This window comes from Podarcis erhardii, assembly GCF_964252035.2.
Source record: "Podarcis erhardii genome assembly, chromosome: 13".
NCBI classification, from domain to species: Eukaryota; Metazoa; Chordata; class Lepidosauria; order Squamata; family Lacertidae; genus Podarcis; species Podarcis erhardii.
Window position 1 is genome coordinate 49,524,794 of NC_138502.1, and position 27,875 is coordinate 49,552,668.

General features: G+C 44.7%; 1 protein-coding gene across 13 annotated transcripts in view; it reads left to right on the forward strand.

Annotated features, from left to right (window-relative positions):
- Positions 1-27,875, forward strand: part of FHOD3 (formin homology 2 domain containing 3) — a 366,192-nt gene that overhangs the window by 319,240 nt on the left and 19,077 nt on the right. For 11 of the 13 annotated variants that reach the window (XM_081836232.1, XM_081836231.1, XM_081836221.1 and 8 more), the window contains 5 exons: positions 1,582-1,743; positions 10,827-11,017; positions 12,612-12,804; positions 23,411-23,434; positions 25,986-26,163. In XM_081836232.1, coding sequence (XP_081692358.1) covers positions 1,582-1,743; positions 10,827-11,017; positions 12,612-12,804; positions 23,411-23,434; positions 25,986-26,163 — 748 coding nt within the window. The remainder of the gene's footprint in view (positions 1-1,581; positions 1,744-10,826; positions 11,018-12,611; positions 12,805-23,410; positions 23,435-25,985; positions 26,164-27,875) is intronic. The other 2 variants (XM_081836227.1, XM_081836224.1) reach the window with 1 other exon arrangement.

Below are 27,875 nucleotides of genomic sequence, written 5' to 3' on the forward strand. Positions count from 1 at the left end.
GACCTCCTATTCTATAATAATAACAACTACTACCACTACTACTTTACTATTTAGACCCCACCCATCTGACTGGGTTGCCCCAGTCACTCTGGGTGGCTTCCAACATATATAAAAACATAATAAAACACTGAACATTAAAAAAACTTCCCTTAACAGGGCTGCCTTCAGATGGCTCAGAGGTCGGATAACTCCATACCCTCACAACATTTCTCCAAAAATAGGGATGTCCTAAGGACAAGTAAAATTAGAATCAAATTAGAAACTGGAATGGCTTCTGTAAATCCAGGACTGTTCTTGGAAAGGAGCGTCAATTCAGTTTTAAACTTCCAAGAAGAGTCAGGAATACAGAAAGTGAGATAGAATGCGGTGGGATGCTTAGATTTATCTGAGCTCAATGTTCATTAAAATAGTCTTTAAAAGGAGTAAGAAAGAATAAAAAGATAAAATCAACGAGCTCACATTAGTAGAGTGCTGGTCGCCATCATACCGGAAGCTCTCCTCTGGTAATAAATGTTGTCATGGACGTAATTTTTCGTCTTGCGAAGCAAGCCCATTGACAGCTTAGCAGATTAGCGCTATTAGCGGTTTAGCGGCTTTTAGCGATCAGCTGTTAAGCGGCTTATCAGCGGATCAGCTGATAAGCGGCTTAGCGGCTTAGGGAAAGGGGGGGAAACCTGCAGGAACTCGCAAGACATTTTCGTCTTGCGAAGCAAACCCATAGAGAAATTCGTTTTGCGAAGCGCCTCCAAAACGGAAAACCCTTTCGTCTAGCAGGTTTTCCGTCTTGCGAGGCGTTCGTCTTGCGGGGAACCACTGTATTATTTTTTACTCTTCTTCTTCCCAAACGGTGATAGAAACTGCAGCAAAACAACACAAAGGTTTTCCCTCAGCATGGCTGCATGGACAGCGTCTATCTTTTAAGGGAACCATAGCAAATTTGCCATCGAAACTATTTGGAGGGGAAACAGTAAAATGGGACATTAAAATGCAACACAGTTAGAAAGGGGTGTTTTAGTTTGGGTTCTCTAGCTCAGTGTTTCCCAACCTTGTGCCTCCAGCTGTTTTTGAACTACAACTCCCATCATCCCTGACTAGCAAGACCAGTGGCAAGGGATGATGGGAATTGTAGTCCAAAAACAGCTGGAGGCACAAGGTTGGGAAACACTGCTAGCTATTCCTTTGTATTCCCAAACCCATCTGGGTTTTGTTTTTGTGTTGTTGTTTTTTGTCTCCCAGCCCCTGCAATGCTCAGTCAGAGTGTACTCAGTCCTCAGTGGTCTGTTTGGGCTATTTTAGGGTGAGTGCAGCATTTTGTGACTACGGAAGTCCTCACTGGGTTTGTTGTTTTTTGAAAAAAGAATTAGCACATTGATGCTTTCAGATGCATGTTAACATGTAAACTATGTATAAATCTGATTTTGCAGCTGTTTAGTAACATGTTCCATTTTAACCAAGGGTCTCCTGAGAGCAGTCTCTTTCCCCTCAGACATGGTATATTAAAAAAATAAAAAATAAATAAAGGAGATTGCCATGTAGAAGTGAATGCAACATGTTTCTATTTCTTTTCTTTCCTTCATATAGGCCAAAGCCTTTGAACTGAGCTACCTCGAGAAAGTTCCAGAAGTCAAGGACACAGTGCATAAGCAGTCTCTCCTTCATCACGTCTGCACGATAGTGGTGGAAAAATTCCCAGACAGCACGGACCTTTATTCTGAGATTGGGGCCATCACGAGGTCAGCCAAGGTACATTTTTGTGTGCAAGGAAATCTCCTTTTTCTATGACAGAAGGGATCTTTATCAGTTTCTGTAAGGAACAAAAATTGGTTTAAGTGTAATATCCAAGTTTTGCTTTCATGCTGCATTTCTCCATTCTTCCTTATAAACCGTGAGCTTAGAAATATGACTTTGTTTTATGTCATCCACTTGGAATGTTTAGGATATAGGAACTTTCTCTGGCATTTTTCCTCATTTTTCTGTCAAATGGTTTTCTCATCAAGGGGTTTTTTGTTTTTTTTAACAAGCAGTCTATTCCGAAGTGAATGCATTGCTTTTAAGCTATAAAGCAATTAATAGAATTGATATCTGTCAGAACTATGCCACCCCAGCAAGCAGTTGAGATAATCTTTTAAGTTTTGGCTTCTCTTTTGTGTACAGAAAGCAAAGTGTGATGCCTTCTCAGTTCACAGGGAAACAAGACAGGTTCTTGGAAACGGTGCAATGCTTTTGCATGACACCCCCAAACTGTGAAATAAGCAGTTTAACAAAATCTGCCCTCCTGCATCAGCTTCTCAGCAATATTACAACACTGTATATCCATAGATTCTTTTAGAAGAGAAGAGGGGAAGTTAGGCATTGAGATAGTACAAGCATCTATCAGTCACTAGCAGTATATAATGAAGAGCTGGGACTCTATAGATGAGAAGAGAGTAGAAGGGAGACTATATAACCCTATAAATGTACAATAGATTTTGAAAGAAGCAATACTCACAAATAAGCCTTTCACAGGGATGCTTCTTCAAGATGCACAACTGCGGACCTTTTAAAATGTCTGCATATTGTCACAAACCTATCAAACCATTGGCAGGCAGATATTCAGTAGGTGGTGAATCATTATCTTGTTCCAGTTCCTTTTCGGATGTTTCTACATCAACCATCTCTGATCCTGTCTGTATTCCCAGAGAGGAGAGGAGTTCCAAGACGGGTGTGTTCCTACAAACCTCTGTGGTCTGGAATACCCTGCAAATATCATTCAGCTTCTCAAGAGGTCCCACAACCTTCTTGAATTGTGTCACTTTGTCACAAGCGATTCTATTACACCTGCGTTTTGTTTTCCACAGACTTCCGCTTGCCTTCACCCATGGAACCTCTATATATGATTTCCTCTATTATTATTATTATTATTATTATTATTATTATTATTATTTACGATACAATATCTTTATTGTTATTGTCCCATACAGAACAATGAAATAGAAAAATCTACATAAGGCATTCAAAAACCCCTAAAAACTCTGAAACCCAATTTTAAAATACAATAGACTCCTATAGAGACTCCTTATACTGCGTTTAAAACCAGAATTGCATTTGGGTAGAAACTGTTCCTCAGGCAGCTAGTCCTAGTGTTTATAACCCGGTACCTTCTTCCGGAAGGCAGAAGCTGAAAGAGATCATTTCCGGGGTGCGCACTCTCCTGCGCTATCTCTGCAGCTTTCTTGTGACACCTGGCAGCCTAGATGTGATCCAAGGTGGGAAGAGTGCACCCAATTATTCTCTCCGCAGTCTTTACAACCCTGGACAGCATTGTTTTTCCCCCGGCCGTGCAGCTCCCAAACCACACACACAGACCATAAGTTAATACACTCTCCACAGTACAATGGTAAAATACCATCAACAGGTCCTTTGAGAGATTATTTTTCCAGAGGATTCTCAGAAAATACAACCTCTTCTGTGCTCTCTTCATCAAGTCTTTGCTGTTTTCTCCCCAGGTTAGGTCATCTCTCAACTCCATTCCCATTTTATTATTTATTGAATTTCTATGCAGGCCCTATACACAGAGGTCTCAGGGCGGTATACAAATTTTGAGCGTTTACCTGAGCTGGTGTTAAGAGAGAAAGGATCCACCCCACCCACCTGTTGGGGGGGGTGCGTTTCAAGCCGTTTGTGAGATAATGGCCTCCTGGTTGTGTAGCAACAGTTAGCATATCTTGCCATTGTTGTGACTGTGTCACAATGCCGTGCGATGTTGCTAAGCAGCATACTCAGTCTCAATCAGAGGAAAGGAGCCTGCCTGCTTTTCCCTGCCATTCAACAGGAGAGTTTTGGCAGCAGCCTTTATCAGCTATGGACACTGCGGTTAAGCACTCAGTTATCCAGATGTCAAGGTGGGATGAAGGAGAAAATGTAGATGTGGCGTGTTCTCAGGTGATTTAGTTGTATGGGCAAACTAGAATGTGAAGCAGGCTGTGGCTCCACAGCACTGGCTAAGGGCAGACCATGGCTATTCTAGCCATCCCTTTTGGATGGTTGTGCAGGGAGTGAGGAGGCAAAACTGGTGCTGTGTTAAAAAGTGAGGTATTATTTACTTACTTACTATACCCCACCCATCTGGCTGGGCTTCCCCAGCCACTCTGGGCAGCTCCCAGCCGAATATTAAAAACACAATACAGTGGTACCTTTGTTTACAACCATAATCCATTCCGGAGGTCCATTTGTAAACCAAAACAGGTGGTAACCCAAGGCGTGCTTTCGCCAATGGGGCCTTCCAAAAAAAAAATATGTTAATAATAATAATAATTGTTCATAATAATAATAAAAAAAATGGGTTGTAATCCAAAAAAAAAGGTTGCAAACCAGGACACGCACTTCTGGGTTTGACGTGTTTGTAATTCCAAAACGTATGCAAACCAAGGTACCACTGTACAGCATTAAACATTAAAAACTTCCCTAAACAGGTCTGCCTTCAGATGTCTTTTAAAAGTAAGATTGTTGCTTATTGCCTTGACATCTGATGAGAGGATGTTCCACAGGGCAGGCGCCACTACCGAGAAGGCCCTCTGCCTGGTTTGGATGCCTGAGTTTGGGTCCTATAAACTTTAGAATTCGAGTTCCTCTCAGAAACATTTTGTCTTACAGTTCTTTCCAAGTCTTTCCAGTTGTTTTCTTCCATGCTGTCCAACCTTATTTCGTGTAGCTTTGTTCATTCCTATGATGCCTGAGGTCTCTTTCTTTGGAACTTTTCTGGACATTGAGAAACAGAAGAGGCTTACTGTAGCAAGCCCCATTCCCACTTCTCATAGCTGCCACAAATCAGTGTTCCTGAAGTTGGAAGCCATCCAGGCTGCTAAATGGCACAGACTCCCAAAATAGGAGAAATCGTATTTAAGAAAAATTGGTATAAATAAGCTTTGGGCATTTTCACTGAGGGTTACGTTACAGTTTGGATTCCACGTGACCCGCACAACTCTGAAGAAGTTAAACAACAGAGACTTAGATATTTCACCTGCATGCCTTTTCCTATGTGAACTTCGGTGAGAATAAAAATCAATTATATCCAGGCAGCGAGGGAATTCCCAAGCCACAAAAGTGGTACATAAGCAGAACATTCAGAAACAAAATTATGACTCAAGACACAGAAATGTTGCAGGCCCAAATGTGGACAGTTCCAACGAGAAATAAAGGTGGGAGACACCAATGGTAATTGGTATGGCTGCTTAAGGAGCTTACAGATGAGCCGAGAGTTAAGAACGGCGAGTATAAGAAATGAAAGAAAGGGGAGATCAAAAAGGAGGAGTATATATGAGTTGCAGAGTGAATGTCAGGCAGACTAAAGCTCAGAAAGAGCTCAGGCTTGCAAGAGAGGTTAAAAATAATAACAAAAGGTTTCATTGGCTGTGTTTGAAGCAAGAGGAGGAACAAGCTCATGGTAGGTTAACCGTGTGGAGAAGACAGAGAAAGGCTATAGGGTGTCATAGAAAAGGCAGAACTGCTCAACGCCTCCTTTGCCCAAAGTGGAAAGGAAAGTGATGCCCAACCAGGTGATAACAGAGTAAATGATAATAAATAAATGGGAGCTGCAGCCCCAAATAGGAAAAGAGATGGCAAGAGAACATCTAAAGGTAAAGGGACCCCTGATCATTAGGTCCAGTCGTGGCCAACTCGGGTTGTGGCGCTCATCTCGCTTTAGTGGATGAGGGAGCCGGCGTACAGCTTCCGGGTCATGTGGCCAGCATGACTAAGCCACTTCTGGTGAACCAGAGCAGCTCATGGAAACGCCGTTTAGCTTCCTGCCAGAGCGGTACCTATTTATCTACTTGCACTTTGATATGCTTTTGAACTGCTAGGTTGGCAGGAGCAGGGACCGAGCAACGGGAGCTCACTCCGTTGAGGGGATTCGAACCGCTGACCTTCTAATCGGCAAGCCCACAGCGCCACCTGCGTCCCAAGAGAACATCTAGCTACTTTAAATAAATTCAGATCTCCAGGGCCCAATGAGCTGCACCCAAGGGTACTTTAGGAGCTTGCGGATGTAATCTCAGAGCCTCTGCCTATAATCTTTGAGGATTCTTGGAGAACACGTGAGGTCCCTGCAGACTGGAGGTGGGCAAATGTTGTCCCCGTCTTCAAAAAAGGGCAGGGTGGTGATGGGGAAAACCCTGTATGTTCATTTATTTTAAAGTATTTACAGATTGCAGAAGCAGAAAACTCCTAAGTAGCGTGCGTAATAAAATTATTGCTAAAGCAGTTAGAATCTACAAAACCTTTTTTTTAAAAAAAAAAAAAAAGCATCCATCAGTTGAATAAACTCTGCTTATGCTCTGTTCACTTTATATTCTAAGTATACAAGTGTCTTGCAGGCACAAAAGTGTTGCATCTAAACCAAAGGAAGCCCTTAGGCAAAGCTTCCAATTGTGTAGTCCTTTCTAAGATTCTGAATCCCTGAGTCTTATTCCCACTGTCTCACCAACATCCCTGCCCCTGAAAGAAAAACACTGAAACTTTTGGGCCATATTACATTGCTAAATCAATTATCTGAGAATCATTCCAAGGCTTCTTCTTTTGACTTTTAGTGTTGCTTGATTCTTTCTTTCTTTCTTTCTTTCTTTCTTTCTTTCTTTCTTGTTTTCTGCATGTACATTCTGATCCACATCACCTTTTTGTATATTCTCCGAGTTCTTGGCAAAATATGCTCGGTTTGGAAAATAATATTATTTGGTCCCATCATTTGTTCACAAAAGATCCCTGGAACTGCTTTTCTCCCAAGTAGGAAAACAGCTTGGGGTGGGATATGTGATTCTGAGCAGAAAAAAATGGCGTCAAAGCAGTTGGTTTACCCACCAGCTCCTCCTGCCAGTATTTCCCACTACGTGTTGCAGTATACAAGTCTGCTTGTCGGGGTTTTTTCAATAAAAAATATTTTTTTAAAAGCAAGAGATTACTGATATGGTTCCCAAATATCCAGCGTGGCTCTGAGTCACAGCACAAAGCACAGGCTTCACAATTAGATGCTCCTTAGAAAACTTCTATGCCAATGGTTTGACCCAGATTTTTGTCCCGAAGCACATATACAATTGAGCGAATATGTCCTCATTTTCTAAATGAGTCAGGATCTTGAAAGGGTTTCATATTTCACATTATTTACTATTCCTACTGAGGCCAAGGAATGAATTGTACTTTAAAGTTAGGTAGGAAAAATCCCATCACCAGACTGGCAATTACAGGAGACATTTTTTAAAAAAGAAAGAAGCCAAATACCTTATATTACTCATTGTGCTTTTGGGAGGCCATAATTTGGGCCATGAATGATAGACACTTAACCAGAGCAAGAGTCACTTCCTTTATCATGTGGTTTGGTATTAACTTTCTGAGAAAAAAATGAAGTTGCAAGAATTGTGGGGGAAAGGTGGAGCAAGTATTTTGTTGGTTTGTTTGTTTAATTTGTATACCACACTTCATCTGTAGACCTCGGGGCGGTTCACAGCATAAAAATACAAGATAGAAAAAATACATAATAAAAGCAATTTATAGCTAGCCCTTGTAATATCTCTGCAGCCTGTAATATATTTATCCAGTGTTCAATCTGGCCAGCCTAAATGCAAGGAATAAGTGGGGTTCTACCTGGTAGCGGGACGCGGGTGGCACTGTGGGTTAAACCACAGAGCCTAGGACTTTTCATTCAGAAGGTCAGCGGTTCAAATCCCCGCAACGGGATGAGCTCCTGTTGCTCGGTCCCTGCTCCTGCCCAGCTAGCATTTCGAAAGCACCTCAAAGGGCAAGTAGATAAATAGGTACCCCTCTGGCAGGAAGGTAAACGGCATTTCCATGCACTGCTCTGGTTCGCCAGAAGCGGCTTAGTCATGCTGGCCACCGGCTGTATGCCGGCTCCCCCGGCCAGTAAAGTGAGATGAGCGCCGCAACCCCAGAGTCGGTTACGACTGAACCTAATGGTCAGGGGTCCCTTTACCTTTACCTTACCTTCTTGGCAGCAGTGTCCCTGCCACTTACTCTAGGGTGGGGCTGTGGGAAGCTTGGGGCTCACCTCACAACCCCAAACTCACTGCCCTAGAAAGCAGCAGGGACCATTGTGTTGACAGGGCAAGTCTGTGTCAGCTGGTTCCTTTCCTACAGAAAGAGAAATAGCTGGGATTTGCATGTTCTTAACTGAACCTGGCTTCTATTCCGTTGTAACGCAAACGGTAGCAGTTTGAGCGTATGTGTTTCCACTCAATGGGAGCTTTTGTATAGTTAAACCGCACAGAGCTCCCTGTTTGTAGCAACATAAACCAAGCTGCAGGGCTCTGCCACTTAAACACCTTTTATGGTTAATGAACAGGAGAACCCTCATCTCGTTTACTTTATTAAGGAATTTATTGGCTTCCCCTACATTAAGCTTTACTAGCACGATTACACTGTGTTGACACAAGACTTTCAAAGTTCAAAAGATATCTTCCTGCACAGACGTACAATTGCACTTGTTCAAAAGGAGCTGTAAGGATTCACTTCCCTAAACAAAACCGAGGTCTGTTAGGCCTCCATTGCTCCCATTGTCATCAGGCCAGGAAAGCATGAAGCGAAAAGGAGTAATGGGTCAGGCAGCCATAAACTAGAGGGGTTGATGGAGATCATTGTGGTCTGCAGGGATACACTTGGGTCCAGAACTATTGGCACAAGTTAGTCTTAGAAACCAGGGCCAGTCAGCCATGAGGCAAGTTGAGGCAATAGCCTCAGGTGGCAGAATCCACAGGGACAGTGTCAGATGCTGGTGGTGGTTGATCTTTTACAGGTTTTATTGTGCAAACTATTTACAGTGCAGATCCCCAAAGTTCATGTCCGTCTTAGTCACTTGCAGAATCCGGGAGTGGCCCCTTCCGGTTTCTCCCCCAACACAAGAACTTCGGCACCCCAAAGCTCCTCCTCCCCTCCTTACGTTTCACCCCTCTGCGCAGGCTGGGCGACGGAAGGGGCGTGCGTCCCTCCTGGCCAGCCTGGTGAGGCGCTGGGGCTCTCAGCAGCATCCTCGAGCCTTTTCCTCACTTGACTGGCCCCTTCCCCCTCTTCTCCGCTGGAGGTGTGGCTTTTCCCATCGCTGGAAGAGGAGCTGCTCCTCAGGAGCTTCGGAGGCTCTCTGTATCCCAACGGCCCCCCTGCCTCCCTCCCCTGTTCCGATGGCAGTCCCCTGACAGACAGCAAATTGGCCGCTAAGGAATGCATCTCCTTCTGCCGCAGTGGCAGCAACAGTTTCAGCATGCTCCTTGGAGGCCTGGATCTGCCATCTCCTCAGCAGCCCCCTACCCACGCCACCTCGGCAGCGGATTCTTGGCAAATAGGAGGTGCAGCTGGTCTCCTCCCACCTTTGTTCTCAATGTAGATATTTATCCCTCCCCTTGTTCTGATGTGGATCTTCACCACAGAAGCCAACTCCCAATTTCAACACACACACCCAAAGTTGATGGGCATTGCCATTCAAATGGGGTGCGCATGCCCACGTCGTGTGATCAGTTATGTGGGGTGGGGCCGCCTCACACACAATATTTTATTCAAGTTGGCACCCCTGATCTCCACTCACCCCTTCTCTCCTGCCTGGGGGCAGGGGGCACCATTGTCTTAGTGAAATGTCTTGGACCGGCCTTGTTAGGAGCACAGTACAACTGACTCAAAGATGTTTTCAAATTGGCACCCCAGGTATTCTTGGCCAAAAAGCAGGCAAGGCTCAAAGCCTTCAGGAAATGGTTGGATGGAAAATGATAAATTTATCCAGTTCTCCAGGTGAGGGAAGCAACAGAGAAGCCTGTCAGGTGGTCCAAACAGAAAGAGCAAGACCAAAGAAATAGACACAAGAAACAACCGCCCAACTGCACTCACATCCATGCAAAACCTGCCTGGATTTCCCAGGTGACCTGCTCAGCAACCAGCCAGACTTCCAACTGGCCACAAACAACAACTAGGACTGAGGCACTGGAACAAACAGGGCCAGAAAAGTTCAGCCCAGGGGTTCCGATTCTTACAGTTTAGTAGCAGCTTCTTGTCTACTAACGTTGGTAGGCAGGTTGCAACCACAAGCAGTTAGCAAAACAGGATGTCATTGAGCCCCCTAGTGAGCTGTCATATATGACTAGTAGACTGTTTTGTGTCTTGGGTCATGTAGTGTGGACTAGATTTTGTAGGATTTGTATGTGACGGAAAACAAGATGCTTCCTCAGTTAAATTATTAACTAAGAATTTGTTAGTATGTACATATACAGTCTCCTGCCAGCCTAGTAGTTCGAAAGCACAAGTAGTGCAAGTGCAAGTAGATAAATAGGTACCCCTCTGGCGGGAAGGTAAATGGCATTTCCTTGCACTGCTCTGGTTCGCCAGAAGCGGCTTAGTCATGCTGGCCACATGACCCGGAAGCTGTACGCCGGCTCCCTCGGCCAATAAAGCGAGATGAGCGCCACAACCCCAGAGTCGTCCGCGACTGGACCTGATGGTCAGGGGTCCCTTTACCTTTACCTTACATATACAGTAGAACCTCGACTTACCACCGCCCCTACCCGTGAACAATTCGACTCAACGACCGCAGCAAACCCGGAAGTAAATACTGGGTTTGCCGCAATTTGCGCACACGGAGAAGTGGCTTCTGCTGTCTGCACATGCACAGAATGGCGCTTCTACCAGTGACCCGGATCGACTCACGAACGGACCTCTGGAACGGATTCCGTACATGAGTAGAGGTTCCACTGTACATTAATAATTGTATATAGTGATGATGATGGTGTGTGTGTGTGTGTGTGTGTGTGTGTGTGTGTGTAGAAATATATATATCTAATCATTTTTTCCCTTCTTGTTAGGTTGACTTTGAACAACTTCGGGACAACTTATGTCAAATGGAGAAACGGTGCAAAGCATCATGGGATCACCTGAAGGCCATAGCAAAGCATGAAATGAAGCCAACTCTAAAGCAAAAGATGTCTGAGTTCCTTAAAGACTGTGCAGAAAGAATAATAATTTTAAAAATTGTCCACAGAAGAATAATTAACAGGTAGAGTACCAGGAAATAATATGGATGATGTGCCATTGAGATGTCTCATAAAATGATGATATTCTAAGCTGTCTGGGCAAATCTGCTGAGGAGTAATCATCATCATCATCATCATCATTTTTATTTATACCCCGCCCTCCCCAGCCAAGGCCGGGCTCAGGGCAGCTAACAAGCAATAATAAAAACAAGTTGAATGAATACAACTTAAAAACAAGATTAAAATACAACAATTAAAATACTGAAACATTAAAATATTAAAATGCAGCCTCATCACAGGAGGAGAAAGGAAAAAGAAAGAGGGGGAGGGAATCTAATTGGCTCCAAGCCAAAGGCCAGGCGGAACAACTCTGTCTTACAGGCCCTGTGGAAAGAAATCAGATCCTACAGGGCCCTGGTCTCACGAGGCAGAGCGTTCCACCAGACCAGAGCCAGTGTTGAAAAGGTCCTGGCTCTGGTTGAGGCTAATCTAACTTCCTTAGGGCCTGGGACCTCTAGTGTGTTGCTATTTATGGACCTTAAGGTCCTCCGTGGGGCATACCGGGAGAGGCAGTCCCGTAGGTATGAGGGTCCTAGGCCATGGTCAAAACTAGCACCTTAAATCTGACCCTGTACTCCACCAGGAGCCAGTGCAGCTGGAAAAGCACTGGGTGAATATGCTCCCATGGCAGAGACCCCATGAGGAGCCTCGCTGCAGCATTCTGCACCCGCTGGTGCAGCCCCGTGTAGAGCGAATTACAGTAGTCAAGCCTGCAGGTGACCGTCGCATGGATCACTGTGGCCAGGTCGGGGCGGGAAAGGTAGTAGCGAGTTTTTAGCAAAGCTGGGGTGAAGTCATCACAGAGAGAGGCTCATAATTGAGCCTGAGAGAGTCAGCTTGATTTACCCCTGCTAGAAGATCCTGTTGCATTCCCAATGACAATTTCAGAAGTGCAGCAGAATCTACTTCCTCTTCACCCCCAATGAGCCTCCAAACTCCTCCAATGAGCTCGACCCACTAGTATAACCAATAAATAAAACATCAAATAGTACAAAATCAAATTGAACAATTTCCGCATAAATCATAAGAATATCTAAAATAGAGTTACAAAAATTGTATCAACGGGGACTACCAAAAATCCCCAATCAAAACCCAACATGGTACTCCAGTCCAAGAGTCTGTTCAACAGCCACAGCTTTTGTAGCTGGAGTCAGTCCTGGTCCCTCCCTCCCAAACCAGGTGGGGAAAGGGCCTGCACGGCAAGGAGCAGGTCTTCCAGGACTCATGGCCTAGATAGTCTCTGGCCTCTTCAGCAACTTCAGCTTTTGTAGCTGGAATCAGTCACAGCCCACCCTCCCAGACCTGGTGGGGAAAGGGTCTGCAAGGAAGACTGGGAGCAGGTCTTGAAAGAGTTACAGCCAAGATAAATTCATAATTCAAAAGCAGATTATCCACTGTATGCTCTTCTGACATACTCTGTTCTATAAACAAAGGCATTTCACCTAGATGATGCCATATTCCCTAAAACACCACCGCTGCAACAATCCCTGGGGGGTTGAGGGGCTTTCCCTTACTTGTTGGATGAAAGCTACAGATCACTCAATTCTGTTTTTCTAGGTTCCACTCCTTCTTATTATTTATGGGATACCCGCCTTACGCAATCCGCGAAGTCAACATCAATAAGTTCTGCAAAATTATTAGTGAGTTTGCCCTGGAGTATCGCACCACGAGGGAGCGTGTTTTGCAACAGAAGCAGAAACGGGCCAACCACAGAGAAAGAAACAAAACCAGAGGGAAAATGATCACGGATGTAAGTAAAATCTCATTCAGCAAAAGTACGTAGAGTTTTGTTGCCGGCAAATGACATACTAGAAGATCCATTATCCAAACTGCTCTCTCTCATTTCTTCTTTTTCAAGGAACTCTTCTATGAAAGTAGAAGGTTGTGCTGCATAACTCATCCTCTCCATGCAGCAGGACCTAAAGGAGCTCCTTTAGCCTACTCCTTTTCCAGAATTAGGGTAACATGATCATACATTGTTGTTGTTGTTGAGTCGCTTAGCCGTGTCCGACTCTTCATGACCCCATGGACCAGAGCACGCCAGGCACTCCTGTCTTCCACTGCCTCCCGCAGTTTGGTCAGACTCATGTTTGTAGCTTTGAGAACACTGTCCAACCATCTCATTCTCTGTTGTCCCCTTCTCCTTGTGCCCTCCTGTGCCCTCCATCTTTCCCAACATCAGGGTCTTTTCTAGGGAGTCTTCTCTTCTCATGAAGTGGCCAAAGTATTGGAGCCTCAGCTTCACAATCTGTCGAGATCATACATAGACCCATTTAATCAGCACCCAGGCATATGTCATCTCATGCCTGCATCCCAGCATCCAGCAGTAAGATCAGGCGTGAGCTACAGGATCACACGCTCTCTTACCGGCAGCCCCTGACTTCACACAGGGGCATACGAAGGGGGGAGGGGGGCCGCCCTGGGCACTGCCCTGGGGGGTGACAAGGTGGCCTGCTGCCTCCCCCTCCCCAGCTGTAGAGTGGCGGAGGGTGCACATGCAGTCAGTGTGGGCGCCGCTCGCGCACAGCGTCCATATGGGCGTCTGTACGGGCTGCCACTCACACACAGTGGCTGTATGGGCTGCCGCACATGTGCAGTATGTACAGACGCCGCGCATGCGTCATCGGGTGGTTCTCCCCGCCCCTCGGCATCCCACCTCGGTTGACGGAGAGGGTTCCTCGGGCACTGCCCGCAAATGCCGCTTCCCTTACTGATCTTAGCTATGTTTAGACTGATACCAGTGACATTAACTACTGTTATTGTTGGTGCTGGAAGTACATTGACTCGCAGGCGCTCCCAGTTTCTTAACAACAAATACAGTGGTACCTCAGGTTACATACGCTTCAGGTTACAGATGCTTCAGGTTACAGACTCCGCTAACCCAGAAATAGTACCTGGGGTTAAGAACTTTGCTTCAGGATGAGAACAGAAATCATGCTCCGGCGGCACGGCAGCAGCAGGAGGCCCCATTAGCTAAAGTGGTGCTTCAGGTTAGGAACAGTTTCAGGTTAAGAACGGACCTCTGGAACGAATTAAGTACTTAACCTGAGGTACCACTGTATCAGGAATAGGAAGGTATTCACACACACGGTGGTGCTTCTGTGGTGGAGAACAGAAAGTGTCCATCTGCACATGGACTGGATTATGGTGCCAGGCAATGGCCATTCAATCTTATATATTCTCTTTCAGTGCAATTCTATTTCCCAAGCACCTAAGTCAGCCAGAGCTGCACTTCCTCAAACTTGACAGCACTAATCTCTCTCCTTGAATGACATAAAATATTAGCTAACCACTCGTTAAAGGGTGGTTTCTGGTGACTACTTAATATGTCATCTGATAGGAAGTGCCTACAGAGGGTGGCGAATACAGCACAAGATATTATGGGCTGTCCCGTCAATCCGCTGGATGAAATAGCGGGTGAACGTTGCCTCAGGAGAGTGAGGAAAATTCTCAGGGATGATTCACACCCTGGCCGGCACTTTCTTGATCTCCTGCCCTCAGGCAGAAGATATAGAAGCATGATTAGTCGCACCAACGGGGTAAAGAACAGCTTCTATCTGTGGGCTGCTGAATGAAAAGACAACAACAGGGCAACTGACTTTCGGGTTTGGTGGGTGTGCGTCAGTAAACAAGGGGAATTAAGACTAAGAGAGCTGAGTGGGGGGTGCTTGTGTAATCTCACTGTATACAAGTTGTACATGTGACAATAAAGTATTTCAATTTCAATTATATGTACTGATAACCATAAATGCTATTTAAATGTAATGGGGGGGGGACTGTGCTGGCACCAACCAAACGTTAAGTAGCAGAATTACAATATTTTGGGGAGGTTGCTTGCACTCAATGGTACACAAGGTTCACCTCTGAATCAGAATCTGACGTAGGATGGGGAGGCTGGAGAGAGATATTTTAAATAACTGACCTCTTATTTCATTTTTATAAACACTACAATTCTGATTTTCAGTTTTAATGATTAAAAATAGGTCTGTGCTTTAGAGTTTTAAGGTTGAAATAAAAAAAAATTCTATGTGATGCAAGTTCTAATCGGAATTATTAATTTGAGATTGGAATAGATGTTACCTAATAAGGATTGCTAATTGGGCTGCAGGGAAAGGGATGCACAGCCTACTTTTATAAAAATAAGATTACTTTTTCTCTGTCAAGTGACCTTTAAAAATCCCCCAGGACTTTTAAATCTTCTTTTAAGTTGATGCGGTTTTATTCAGTCCAAAAAAAGTTTAAAGAAGTGCCAGTACTTAATAAAAGTTTCCAGCTGTCTTCAAAATCCAACTCTGGAGTCTCCATTAGATGTGAATGTTTTGTTGCATATGGAGCTACCTCTATCTGGGCTTTGGCATGGGCAGCACTGCTCTGATTAGCAGCGTGGCCAAAATCTCGGGCAAACTAAGTAAAAGAATACAATAAAAAAAAAAAACCAAATACCACCACTCCAGTATTATGGATCCAAATGGGCATGGGTTTAAATCACTGCCTCCCTATCATTTGTAGATCTTTCCTGGCAGGGATCTCTCAGACACGGGAAATTTGACTCATATTGAATAACTTTCAAACTGTATTGTTATTATATTACACAAGGATTGTTTTCTTTTAAATCTGGCACCCCATTAAGAAAGTGGACGTTCCTTTCCCCCCCTCCCCACAATAATATTATATACTTTTGGCAAAGCATAGCACTGCACATATTTTAAGTGGACAGTCTGTTGCGTGACCAGGAGGCGACAGCCCCAGCCCCCGGGGATCGTAAGGAAGGAATAAAGACTCGGACAACGTATATGGAATTAAAAATTAGGCCACAACTTTATTAAACTTCCAAAAGTAGGAAGACCTTGGCTTAGGCCTCGGGCATGTACCCCTCCCAGCCCCCCAATCGAGGGAAACGGGGGCTCATCAGGGTAAATGGGATATGGGGGTGCTCTGCGAGACCTAAGTGTAGCAGGTAGCCCAGCCCATATCCCCACACGCGGGGTCGTTCACTGACAGCCTTTCAGTGTATGGCCAGTGGCACCCATATATATAAAACCCCTTTAAGAGGGGGACCCTGGAATCACTGCCGCAGGGGGGGTGAGTCACCACTTCACGCCCCCCATATAGGGAAGAAAAGACTAAAGGATTCCACCCAATGCCATAACTGCCAAAGTTGTGATGAATTGCTACGGGGAAGACAAAACCTGCCAATGCAGGAAAATTTCTTCCCGGTCCTTCAACAGCAACCAGTCAAAGACTGTAGCAGTGCCCACTAAACAGGAAGAAAAAGTTAACCTGCACACAAGAAAACATTAAACTAAGGGAGGGTGTTGTTGTTGTTTAGTCGTGTCCGACTCTTTGTGACCCCATGGACCAGAGCACGCCAGGCACTCCTGTCTTCCACTGCCTCCCGCAGTTTGGTCAAAAGGGAGGGTAGGGAGGGTGAATCTCCAGAGCTGACTGCCTGGCTATCTTCGGCTCCGCCCCCTATTTATAAATGGGGCTGGCCCCACCTCCCAGCAAGAAACTTGATTACTGAGGTTGGGCGTGATCCTCCAAAAATTAACACTGAAAGGCAAGCCATTAACCCTGTTTTCCATTAAGCTCCCTGGGAACTGTAGCACCACGCGCAATCCCGCAAAGGGCACCCACAATGTAAAGTGTGAATACTCATTGTCTTCAGAACCTTCTGCATTCATGAGACATGCTTATTCATAATCTCTTTCTTTATACATTTTATATATGTATTATCTCTGTGTGTGTGTGTACGTGTACCATAGATATGCAAGTATGTATGTATGTATCATATAGTGCTGTAACGGCTCCATCAGCAGAGGATCTTGGTGCATGCTCTGAACAAACAGCAATTGGCTTTTCCATGGATTGCCATTTGTTCCGATTTAGCACTAAAGAGCGAGTTTTCCAGGGGAAAGCGGCAGGGCAAGGGGAAAACCACTCCGCCCCGTGCCTAGTGGAAGGGTAAAGGTAAAGGTAAAGGTACCCCTGCCCGTACGGGCCAGTCTTGACAGACTCTGGGGTTGTGCGCCCATCTCACTCAAGAGGCCGGGGGCCAGCGCTGTCCGGAGACACTTCCAGGTCACGTGGCCAGCGTGACAAAGCTGCATCTGGCGAGCCAGAGCCGCACACGGAAACGCCGTTTACCTTCCCGCTAGTAAGCGGTCCCTATTTATCTACTTGCACCCGGGGGTGCTTTCGAACTGCTAGGTTGGCAGGCGCTGGGACCGAGCAGCGGGAGCACACCCCGCCGCGGGGATTCGAACCGCCGACCTTTCGATCGGCAAGCCCTAGGCGCTGAGGCTTTTACCCACAGCACCACCCGCGTCCCAGAGTGGAAGGGTAGACAAGCCCAGAGACAGATTTATTGAGCAGAGCATGAAATCAGGCAAGGCAGAAAATGAATGGGAAGCAACTTGTTAGATCTCTTAATTACTGTTACGGCTTTTAAGTATTATTGGCTAGTAGAAAAGAGTCCCAGGGGAAAATATTCATTCTGTTTCAAGGAGATAGTCTTTTAGCCTTAATAAAATAAGCAAGCTGGTGGAATTATCTCATGTGTGGGATGTAAAGGTGCAGTCAATATTCTGACAGAGGACTAACGGCCTCCATGTTCTAACCAGTTGCTGTGACAACCAGTTTGTCGGTTGCTGGTGGTTTTAAAAGATAACTGCTCAGTTGCAAGTCACCTCAGGACCAAGTTCCCTCTGGTATAGTTTATTTGCTTGTTATGTAACCTAAGCCTGCCTTCAGGTACAGTTCTGTAAACCTGAATGAATCTGAGAGTAAAATAGTTTTCTATTAACATGAATCAGATTCATGTGTGTATTCTTTAAGAGGGGTTCAAAGGGATTTTTAACCAGGAAGGAATCTTTATTAGTAGAGCTCAGACGAGTCAGCAACAAGCTGATCACTGCATAAACTTATAAAGGGAATTGTTTAACACTGCTAAAGTAAACCTTCCCACATCATGGACAAATACAGTGGTACCTCGGTTTAAGAACAGCCCTGTTTGCAAACTATTCGGTTTACGAACTCTACAGAACCGGAAGTAGTGTCCCAATTTGCAAACTTTACCTCGGTATAAGAACAGAAGCCAAATGGTGGAAGGGCGGGAGGCCTCACTAGGGAAAGCGCGCCTTGGTTTAAGAATGGATTCGGTTTAAGAATGGACTTCCAGAACGGATTAAGTTCATAAACCAAGGTACCATTGTAACTTGTCATGTTGTTCCCCTGAAGGGGACACTCAATTTGGGACACTATTGCCATCATGCTCCAATCTTTTCTTTTTTAATGAATCATACCAAAAATCCTGTTTAAACTTCTAATAAAAGGTCTCCGGTATGAGCCAGATAGGCAGAGGGAATGGTTTATAATTAATAACCTCACCAGGAGGATCAAGGATCTCACCAGGAGGATCAAGGATCTTAGTGGGATACAGTGCATCACACTTATTTCTATTTACATGTGTTTGCATCACTTCCACAGATGTAAATTGAGACTGCCAAGTCCCATCTGGCAGTTCCCCGACCTCCTGAGGAAAATAATGTGCAGCCAAAATAGAAATGTTGCCTTTAAAATTGATGGTTGGATCAAAAAATATTTGTCTATACTGTAGCATTTCTGTATCTGTGATACAGTATATATCCAGTCATTAGAAAATTTTATTATTTCCATTACAATCTGAAAAGATAGGAAGCTTTTCCTGAAATTCTGTCTAAATCTGCCTCCCTCTTTCTTCAGATAATCCCTTTTTGTCTTGAGAACTATGGGAAAAAAATTACTGTTTTTCTCTTCCTTGTATCCAGCATTTTTGCACTAGACCAGATTGAGGTTAGCATAGAGAAAGTTTTTTTTAAAAAAACAACCCTTTCTTTAGTGGAAGAAAACTGATCATGTTCTGAAACTACTCAGCTCACTGACAATACTGAAACTGGTCTTAAGAATGTTTCCTATATTATATCAGGATGTCACAGGAATCCCCATTCAAGATATATCTGGACAAAAGTCATAATACAGGAAGGATGTATGTCCATGTCTACTTTATGATATGTTTAATCCATGTGGCAGTTACATTAAAGATCAGAATTACAAATGAAAATTGTAATATGGAAAGCATATTACTAAGAAATACAGTGGTGCCTCGCAAGACGAAATTAATTCGTTCCGCAAGTTTTTTCTTCTTGCGAGTTTTTCGTCTTGCGAAGCACGGTTTCCCATAGGAATGCACTGAAAATCAATCAATGCGTTCCTATGGAGACCGTCCGGGGACAGAGGCGAAGCGCCGCGCGCCTTCCCCTCTGTCCCCGGACCTGTTTTAAAGCAAGGGAAGGGGCAGCGGGGAGAAGATCGCTTCTCCCCGTTGCCGCCCCTTGGTTCAAAAGGGGTCCGGGGAGAGAGGGGAAGGCGCGCGCGCGCCTTCCCCTATGTCCCCAGAGATTGCGGGGCTGGCAACGGGGAGAAGCGATCTTCTCCCCGCCGCCCCTTGCTTCAAAAGAGGTCCGGGGACAGCGGGGAAGACACGCTGCGCTTCCCCGCTATCCCCGGAGCTTGCGGAGCAAGCTTCGTTTTGCGAAGCAAGCCCATAGGGAGATGCGTCTTGCGAAGCGGCTAAGAAAACGAAAAACTCCTTTGTCTAGCGAGTTTTTCGTCTTCCGAGGCGTTCGTCTTGCGGGGCACCACTGTAGTGTCTGGAGTTTGCCTTTTTCCTCCTCCCTCCAAAGTCCGTTTCCTTGTGTCATGCCTTTCACATTAGAAGTTTCAAGAGGGGGACTGTCTTGTTACTATTCTGGGAGTGTTTCTCAGCTGAAGAGTGGATTAAGAATGTTTTAAATAAACGTATCTAACCAAACAATAATGCAATATTAGAAACAAATATACCACACTACAATCCACAATCCTTTTTTAAAAAAAATCAAACATCCCCATTCATTTTGAAGGATTTACTTGTGGCCCACTCCATCCCAAAGGTATCATGTGACTGGCATTAATATTTACATTCACTTTGCCACCATTTAGTCAATAAATAGCAAATGGCCATTGAAGCACACAAAGGCCCAACAACAGTACAGACCTTGTATGGTTTAAATCTCTTGACAGGATGTACAGATGATTAGAAGTACAAATATTTTACCTGTCCCCGAATGACCTTTTAGATTTCTGCCATTAATGCTAGGGGGTTACTTTTATAGTATTGTTTTCTGGAGGGATATATTTTTACTGGCAATGAATTAGCTTGCCATAATGAGAATAAGCAATTGGAGCATACCTACAGAGGTTCCGTTGGATAAAGGCTGGCTATCTTTCAGTGTCGCTAGGCCCAAAGCAAAACAAACAGCTCCCTCGTGGAACAAAACATACCCTTAAAAAGCAATGCTAGCCTGCTGTCGTCCGTCTCTCCCACAGCTAATCTTTCTTGCATTGAGTGTGCCGAAAACACCATGAAAGACAAAACAAACGAGTCCTTCATTTTTCAATTGTGAATGTTTCTGGAACAAAGAAATGAAAAGAAATGGATAGATTCAGATAAAATAATATCTGAGAAAGACTTTTTGTTAATGATTGGGTGCAATTCAACTAAAGTTAGACATAACTGATGGCCAAACTAGATGCGATATAGGAGACACATGAAGTGTTTCCCATCTTAATTTTCATTTTTTTACTTTGCTGTAGCCATAGGGTGGACAATCCACATCTTATTGCAACAGGGCCACAGTGCAAGGGATCTTTTAACCACCCCCTTTGGGCTAATTTCACAGTCAAAACAGATCACAGCTGCTTGGGGGAGAGACTGCCCAGGGGTGAGATGTTGCAGCACCAGGCCACTGCCTCCATCAAACCTGGAGCCCTCTGCTGTGTCAGAAAAGCATGAAGATCTGTAGGGTGCAGGACCAGTTTCCTATGCCAACTGCCATGGTTACAAGTGACCCAGAAGGGCCTCCATCACCACCCCACTGCCCTGCAGTTGGAAGCAGTTTCAGCCATTGCTGCCTTCTTTTCTGGGGCGGCCATGATGATAGGACCCAACTATCGGGCCTTTGCACAGACTTGCCACTGAACCAGGCTACTATGTCTTGGCTGTTCATCAGAAGAAAGAACTGCTACTTCTCAAGTGTGCACTAAGACACCAACAAGTGGGTTGTCACCCTCCACTCGTTTGAAGAGGCAGAAGAATGTCATCACTCCAACCTGATGCTTGCTGCATCCCTTCCTTTGGGCGAGCAATTTATGTTTCTGCCATGCTTGAATCACTATGATTCTATTATCTGTTCTGCTTGTATCGCCTTCCACAATACAAACTGGGCATCACACAACAAGGTCCTAACACTTATTAGGGAGTATTGAACACAGTGGTAAAGGTAAAGGGACCCCTGACCGTTAGGTCCGGTCGCAGATGACTCTGGAGTTGCGGCGCCCATCTCGCTTTATTGGCCAAGGGAGCCGGCGTACAGTCTCCGGGTCATGTGGCCAGCATGACTAAACCGCTTCTGGCAAACCAGAGCAGTGCACGGAAACGCCGTTTACCTTCCCGCTGGAGTGGTACCTATTTATCTACTTGCACTTTGATGTGCTTTTGAACTGCTAGGTTGACAGGAGCAGGGACAGAGCAACAGGAGCTCACCCCATCGCAGGGATTCGAACTGCTGACCTTCTGATCGGCAAGCGCTAGGCTCTGTGGTTTAGACCACAGCGCCACCACAGGTGCCAACACTTATTAGGGAGTATTGAACCCAGTGGAACTTACTTCTTTGTAAACATCCGTAGGGTTTATGGACACTCCAGCAGAGAGAAGCAGAGCCAGAACAGCACAAAGCCAGTCAGATAGCTCCTCCTTTGTGGGAGGTAGTTAAGGTAGTCAAGTATTCTGCAGGCTTTGCCCTAGATCAAGATGTTAGAGAAACTGTCCCATCACCCATTATAATGTGCCTCAGATTAAATTCTCACTGCAATGTCTCAGTTTTGACCCATTGTATCAAGAAAGGCTGTGACCTAAAATCCTCAGATTCCTCCTCTTCCTCATCATGGGCACCAGAGATTTTCACAACTGTATTTTGACCAGTGGTTGTGCATCCCAGTAGAACATTCCTTGAGGGCTGAATGTCATGCTAAGTCCCTCACATGGAGTTGCATTGCCATGACAGCAGCTCCTACAGAAGCTTTTACCACCTGATTCCCACGTCACACTTTTCTACCAGTGGCATGAATATTCTCCACACAATCTGCATGTTGAAAGATATTCTGCAATCAGTGACACACAGCATTTCCTAAATATTTTCATTTGATAGATTTAACAAGAGCCGGTTCCCATTAGATGAGTTTTGCTTAGATTCCAGCATTTTCTCCTGCTTTCTGCTGTCCCCTATGATGGAACTCTTATTATTTCAAAGAGAAGGCTAGAGAGCCACTTTCTTAAATGGTAACTTGCTATGTGGAAGTGGTTTTTATGTGAGATTGCTTTCACACAGGCAGTTCTTCATGTAAAAAACAGAAGGTATATGCAGGGTTGTACTAACTTGACGACTAAATGTTTGAGCCTGCAAGGAAGACTCAAAGGCTAGTAGCAGTAGTAGGTTTTTGCTTTCTGTTGCAGAGTAGCATGTTTTCTTGAGTTCTTTGGAGTTCTTTTTCTTTTTGCAATTATGTGTGATGTGATTATGGCTGGATCTAGATACATAAAAAATGTGTTTCAGTTAAAAGCATTGTAAATTTAAACAGGGAAAACAGGTAGAGAAAAATGGGACTCCTGGTGGCACAATGTTATATTGCACATACAGTACAGTGCATATATTGTAAATCACTTTTTCTTTACCAGTCTAGTTGAGTCCTTGGTTACTTCCAGTCTCTGCTGGTGAAATATTGAACTATTTGGACTAATACTGCCCCAGGGGCTGGGTGTGAAAGGATGATGAATAGATGGTTGGTTGTGCCTTGAAGACCTTCTGGTCTGCTGACCCAACGTTTTCAAGAGGTGGCACTTAGCTGATATCATAGTGGGAAAGTTTTTTACATAATCTCATTAAAAAGATTTCTAGGAGAAACTGAGATAGCTGTAGCCATGAGTCCTTGCAGAAAAGCAAGCATGCCAAGAGTTACGTTGTGCTCCGAGCTCTCTATCCATCAAACCTCCAGGTCAACTTCTAACCACCCAAATCTGACGTGACTATTCCTGGCAAAGGAACTGCCTGCTTTTTCCATGTAGAGGATTTATGGTGCCATGATAAGATATATGTTCTCATTTTGCCTCTGTCATGTCATTGCTTAAACAGCCCCACAATTGTTCATGTTTTGTCAGTACTGTACTTCCTAAATGCTGCTTTCTGTCCTTTTCTACCCTGTCCTTTGCCTCCCTCTGGTAGACTGATGAAGAAGATGACACTGAGGTATGGTTCTGTGAAAAGAGCATGCCCTCTTCAGGCCCTCTGTGTGCTGTGAGATCTGCTAACAACAAAAACAGACTTTTGTTATCATGCATCAGATGTTCCATAACCCTCTAAATATCCGTACTATCTTTAACATCAGATATTTAGACCGCAGTGTGTTTGGTTTATAGTCCACCGTATGCAGTTTTTCATAACGGCATTGATAAAGAGCATGGCAGTGGTGCAGCTCAAGTCCAGGGTTGCACAGCGCGAAGGCCATGCAAACATCCATCCAGATTGTGGCAGATGATGGGGACAGTGGCATGTCAAAGCCCAATGGGGCTTGTTTATTCAGGATTCTAGTTGTGGCTAGTTCATACCTTTCTTTCATTCATTCATTCTTTCTTACCTCCTTTTTTCCTTTCTTACCTCCTTTTTCCCTGAGAAGGGATCCAATATGGCTTACAGATAAAATAAGAACAGCTAAAAACATTGGGGAGGGAAACAAAAATTAAAAAGCCATTACACATTAAAACAATTTAAACCATATATCTCTCTGTGTAAAAGGTAAAGGTAAAGGACCCCTGGACGCTTAAGTCCAGTCAAAGACGACTATGTGGTGCGGCGCTTATCTCGCTTTCAGGCCGAGGAAGCCAGCATTTGTCCACAGACAGCTTTCCGGGTCATGTGGCCAGCATGACTAAACTGCTACTGGCGCACAGAGGACCGTGACGAGTGCCAGAGCACATGGAAATGCCATTTACCTTCCTGCTGCAGCACTACCTATTCATCTACTTGCACTGGTGTGCTTTTGAACTGCTAGGTTGGCAGGAGCTCACCCCGTCGCGGGGATTCGAACCGCCGACCTTCTGATCAGCAAGCTTAAGAGGCTCAGTGGTTTAGCCCACAGTGTCACCCATGTCCCTCTGTATGATCTACTAAAAACATACCAGCACAACAAAAGCAGCACAACACCATCCCTTTCATTAAAAGCAGTCTGTCCCCCAAAGCCTGTTGGGATAAGAAGGTCTTACTTAACCTGCTGCTGGAAAGACAACAAGGAAGGAGCTAGTCTAAGTCTGGGAGCAGCCACCGAGAAGGGCCATGCAACTTCAGCAAAAGGGAGGGGTGCCTTTTTCACAGACTTGTCGAGAGCAGGGAAATCTTCAACTAAACATCCACAAGTAAACTCCCTCACACCTAGTTAGCCTATCAGAGCACATGTTGCCACTGCAGTGTTGCTGTGCAACACCTTCACCACCACCCTGCTTGGCTAACTGGCTTTCTAGCAACAGAGTTAACCCTTAGTTACACACTGAATGATTGCTGCTGCTGCTGCACTTCAAACCATAATTTCATTGACAAGAGCAATCAATCAGAATAAGTAGCATTGTTAAAAAGAGTCTGCTCCTCCTAATTTCCTCCAGTTCATCTAATTGATGATGATGATGATGATGATGATTTGTAACCTAAGATGCTAGGGAACTTGGGAAACAAAAACCACCCAAGTTGCCTAGCATCTTGGGTTAGAGTAAAATGCATTGCTGCCAGTCCAGGGCACTGTGGCCTTCAGCTGGGTGAAAGCACACAAAGCAGGGCAGACAGAAGCCAGCAGAAAGAAGAAAAAGCAACTCCACCCACCATCAGACTCCAAAAGAATTTTAAAAAATTGATACAGAGTTGTGACAGGAAGAAAGAGAGAAAGCACCATTCACTTGACTTTGTGCTCTTTATTAGCAGATGTAATATAATTATTGGGACCAAGAGAAGAGAAATGGATTAATTAATTATAATTGTATGGACTATTACCTTTGTACCTTTGAATCCATACCAGAGACACTCCAAAAAGGAGAGGGAGTGAGAGAAACTGGATTGAGGGAAAGTGTGGAAATTCCGTGATTTGTACTTCATAAGGACAATAGAGGATTAATGGAGGCACTGGAAGCTTACTTACCACATTAAACATCTGTAGGGTTGAGCCTGCAGAAGCAGCCTAGACCATTCGCAAATGCCTTCTGAAAAGGCTATGTCTTCCTTGAGATTTCAGAGCAAACACCCAGTGCCAGTTAGTCCCTCCACAAAGTTGGCTCAACTGCTGTCAAAAGAGACTCCCATCAAACTTCAGTTGGTAAAGGCACTTAGAGCAGAAACTCAGATGTTGAACAAAACTCACACAGGGGGAGATGGCATGCGTGTCTGCAGAAATTTTTCGGGGAAGGGTGAGGAATGTAGATACAGTACTCCAAATTAACAAACACAGCTCACATCAGGATGAGAGGTCTGCCATTTCTGGTACACCGCATGACTTAACTAATTGGTGTTGATTTTAAAATAACAATAATAATAATAATAATAATAATAATAATAATAATAATAATAATTGCTAAACTCTGCATTTTGCTGCCTGTAAAATATGAGTATGAATTATGCACTCCCTGTGGTGGAAACGGAAGGATTATTGTCCGTTTGCTAAAACCGCAGCCAGAGTAAGAGAACATCTTTGAAGGACTGATTTCTTATATTTGTTGTGTGATTTTATAAATTAAAACTGGTGGGGAAATTCTTTCCACAGACTGGGAAGTTCTGTGGCGGCAGCAGCTCTCCTCCACCTCAGAACCAACCGCAGGGGCTACAATATGCAGAAGATGCAGTGGAACATGAGAATATGAAGGCCGTCTTGAAGACTTCCTCGCCAAGCGGGGAGAACACCACCGTGCTAGGAGTGCGCACTCGAAGTCGGGCAAGTCGAGGTGAATACTTTGGTTTTGTTTGGGATACTGGGGCCATATGTTACTGTTTCCTACTATTATTCCGGCTGAAGGCTCATATTTGAGGTACATAAGATATGCTGTGCACAGTTTATTGAGAAAATCTATAGAAAGCTATTGCTGTCGCCCTTTGAGAAAAGTAGATATGAGTCAATGAAGCTTCAAGGCTAGGAGATTCATTGTCAGATTTCCTGCAGTTTCTTTAAAAAAACAAAAATCTCGAATAGCTGCTTTCTTGGGTAAGTACTATCACACAGACACAAACACACACACACCATATCATTCCTGGGTGAAGACTCCCTTCCCTGCTACAAATAAAATATTCCTTGCTATTTGACTTGTGTGGTGCAAAACATGGTACGTTTCACCCAATGAGGCTGCTTGGAGGAAGTTAGTCCATGGGATTTGTAGGAAGAGTGCAGAGCCAGCCCCTCCATGAGGCAGGCTGAGGCAGCTGCCTCAGATGGTGGAATTCAAGGGGTGGGGGCCCTGCAGGCACCCTGCCCGCCCACTGGAGAAGCGAGGAGAAGCAGCAGTGGCTTCCTGGTTCTGGCAAGATCTCACAGGGCTCCCACGAGATATTGCTTGAAGTCGTCCCAGCCACCACTTTCTCCCATGAGGAGAAGCAAAACGGGATGAGACACCCCTGGAAAAGCAAGTGTGCACATCCAGTCAAAGGTCTTTGTGGGAGGTCCCCATTGTGGAGATTGTCATTTCTTCAGAGGGTGCTGTTTTGAGGACTTCTCGGTTTGGGGGCTCCATATTGGGGTCCAGGTCTAATCGCTCTGAAGCTTGAGTCACTGGCTCTCTCAATCCAATTGTCTCTTCTCGCTCTTTGTCATGGTCCTGTCCTCTGTTCAAAGTTGGGTTCATGACCCAAGTATTTTATATTGTGTGGCTGCCCTGGGATCTGTTGGAATGAAGGCTGCGATATTAAGTAGCCTGCCATAAATAAACCATCTGCTTGCAACTTCAAGGAGCAATTTCCACTGAGGAAGAATTAACTCCCCACCTCCAGTGAGCTACAATCCTGATAAACATCTCCTCCTCTGGCTGCTGTTAAACATTTGAAAAGCAGTGGTAGATCCAATCAAGAAACTTGTCTCATTAGGTTTAGCTCCGTTACGCCCGAGATCCCAAAGCAGACCTAGGAAAAGAAGCGACAAATCTCCCTTCAGCTGCACATGTAGACGGACTTGCTTTCCAATTTGGTTTGGTGTGCCATGACTAAATCCACTCAAGAATGATTTGTGATAGTCATACAAAAATGAAAAGATCTCCCAAATAGTTATTTTAATTATAACCAAATATCCACATGAGTTTCCACTAAAGCAGTTCAACGTATTGGGTAGCTGCTTCAAGCATTCTAGGCCTTTTATACTGAAGTGGGGATGCCAACCAACAAAGATGAGATCATGATCCTGCTTGTAATTTGAGTGAAGTATTACAGGAATCTTGAAGCCATGAGGAAATTCTTAACATCAGATGCTATTTTCAAAACCCGAAGCCAATTTAGAAGAGGACTGTCAACAGTCTTTGTTGCTGATACATCCATCCATTTCTGTTTCATTTTCACTGCCAAATAATGGTTTTGAAATTCAAATGAGGGAGCACATCACACTAAGCCAAACCATGTCTCGGCACACACCCACTTGCTCTCGAGGAGACCAAGATTTGGATTAGCGTGTGAGCTG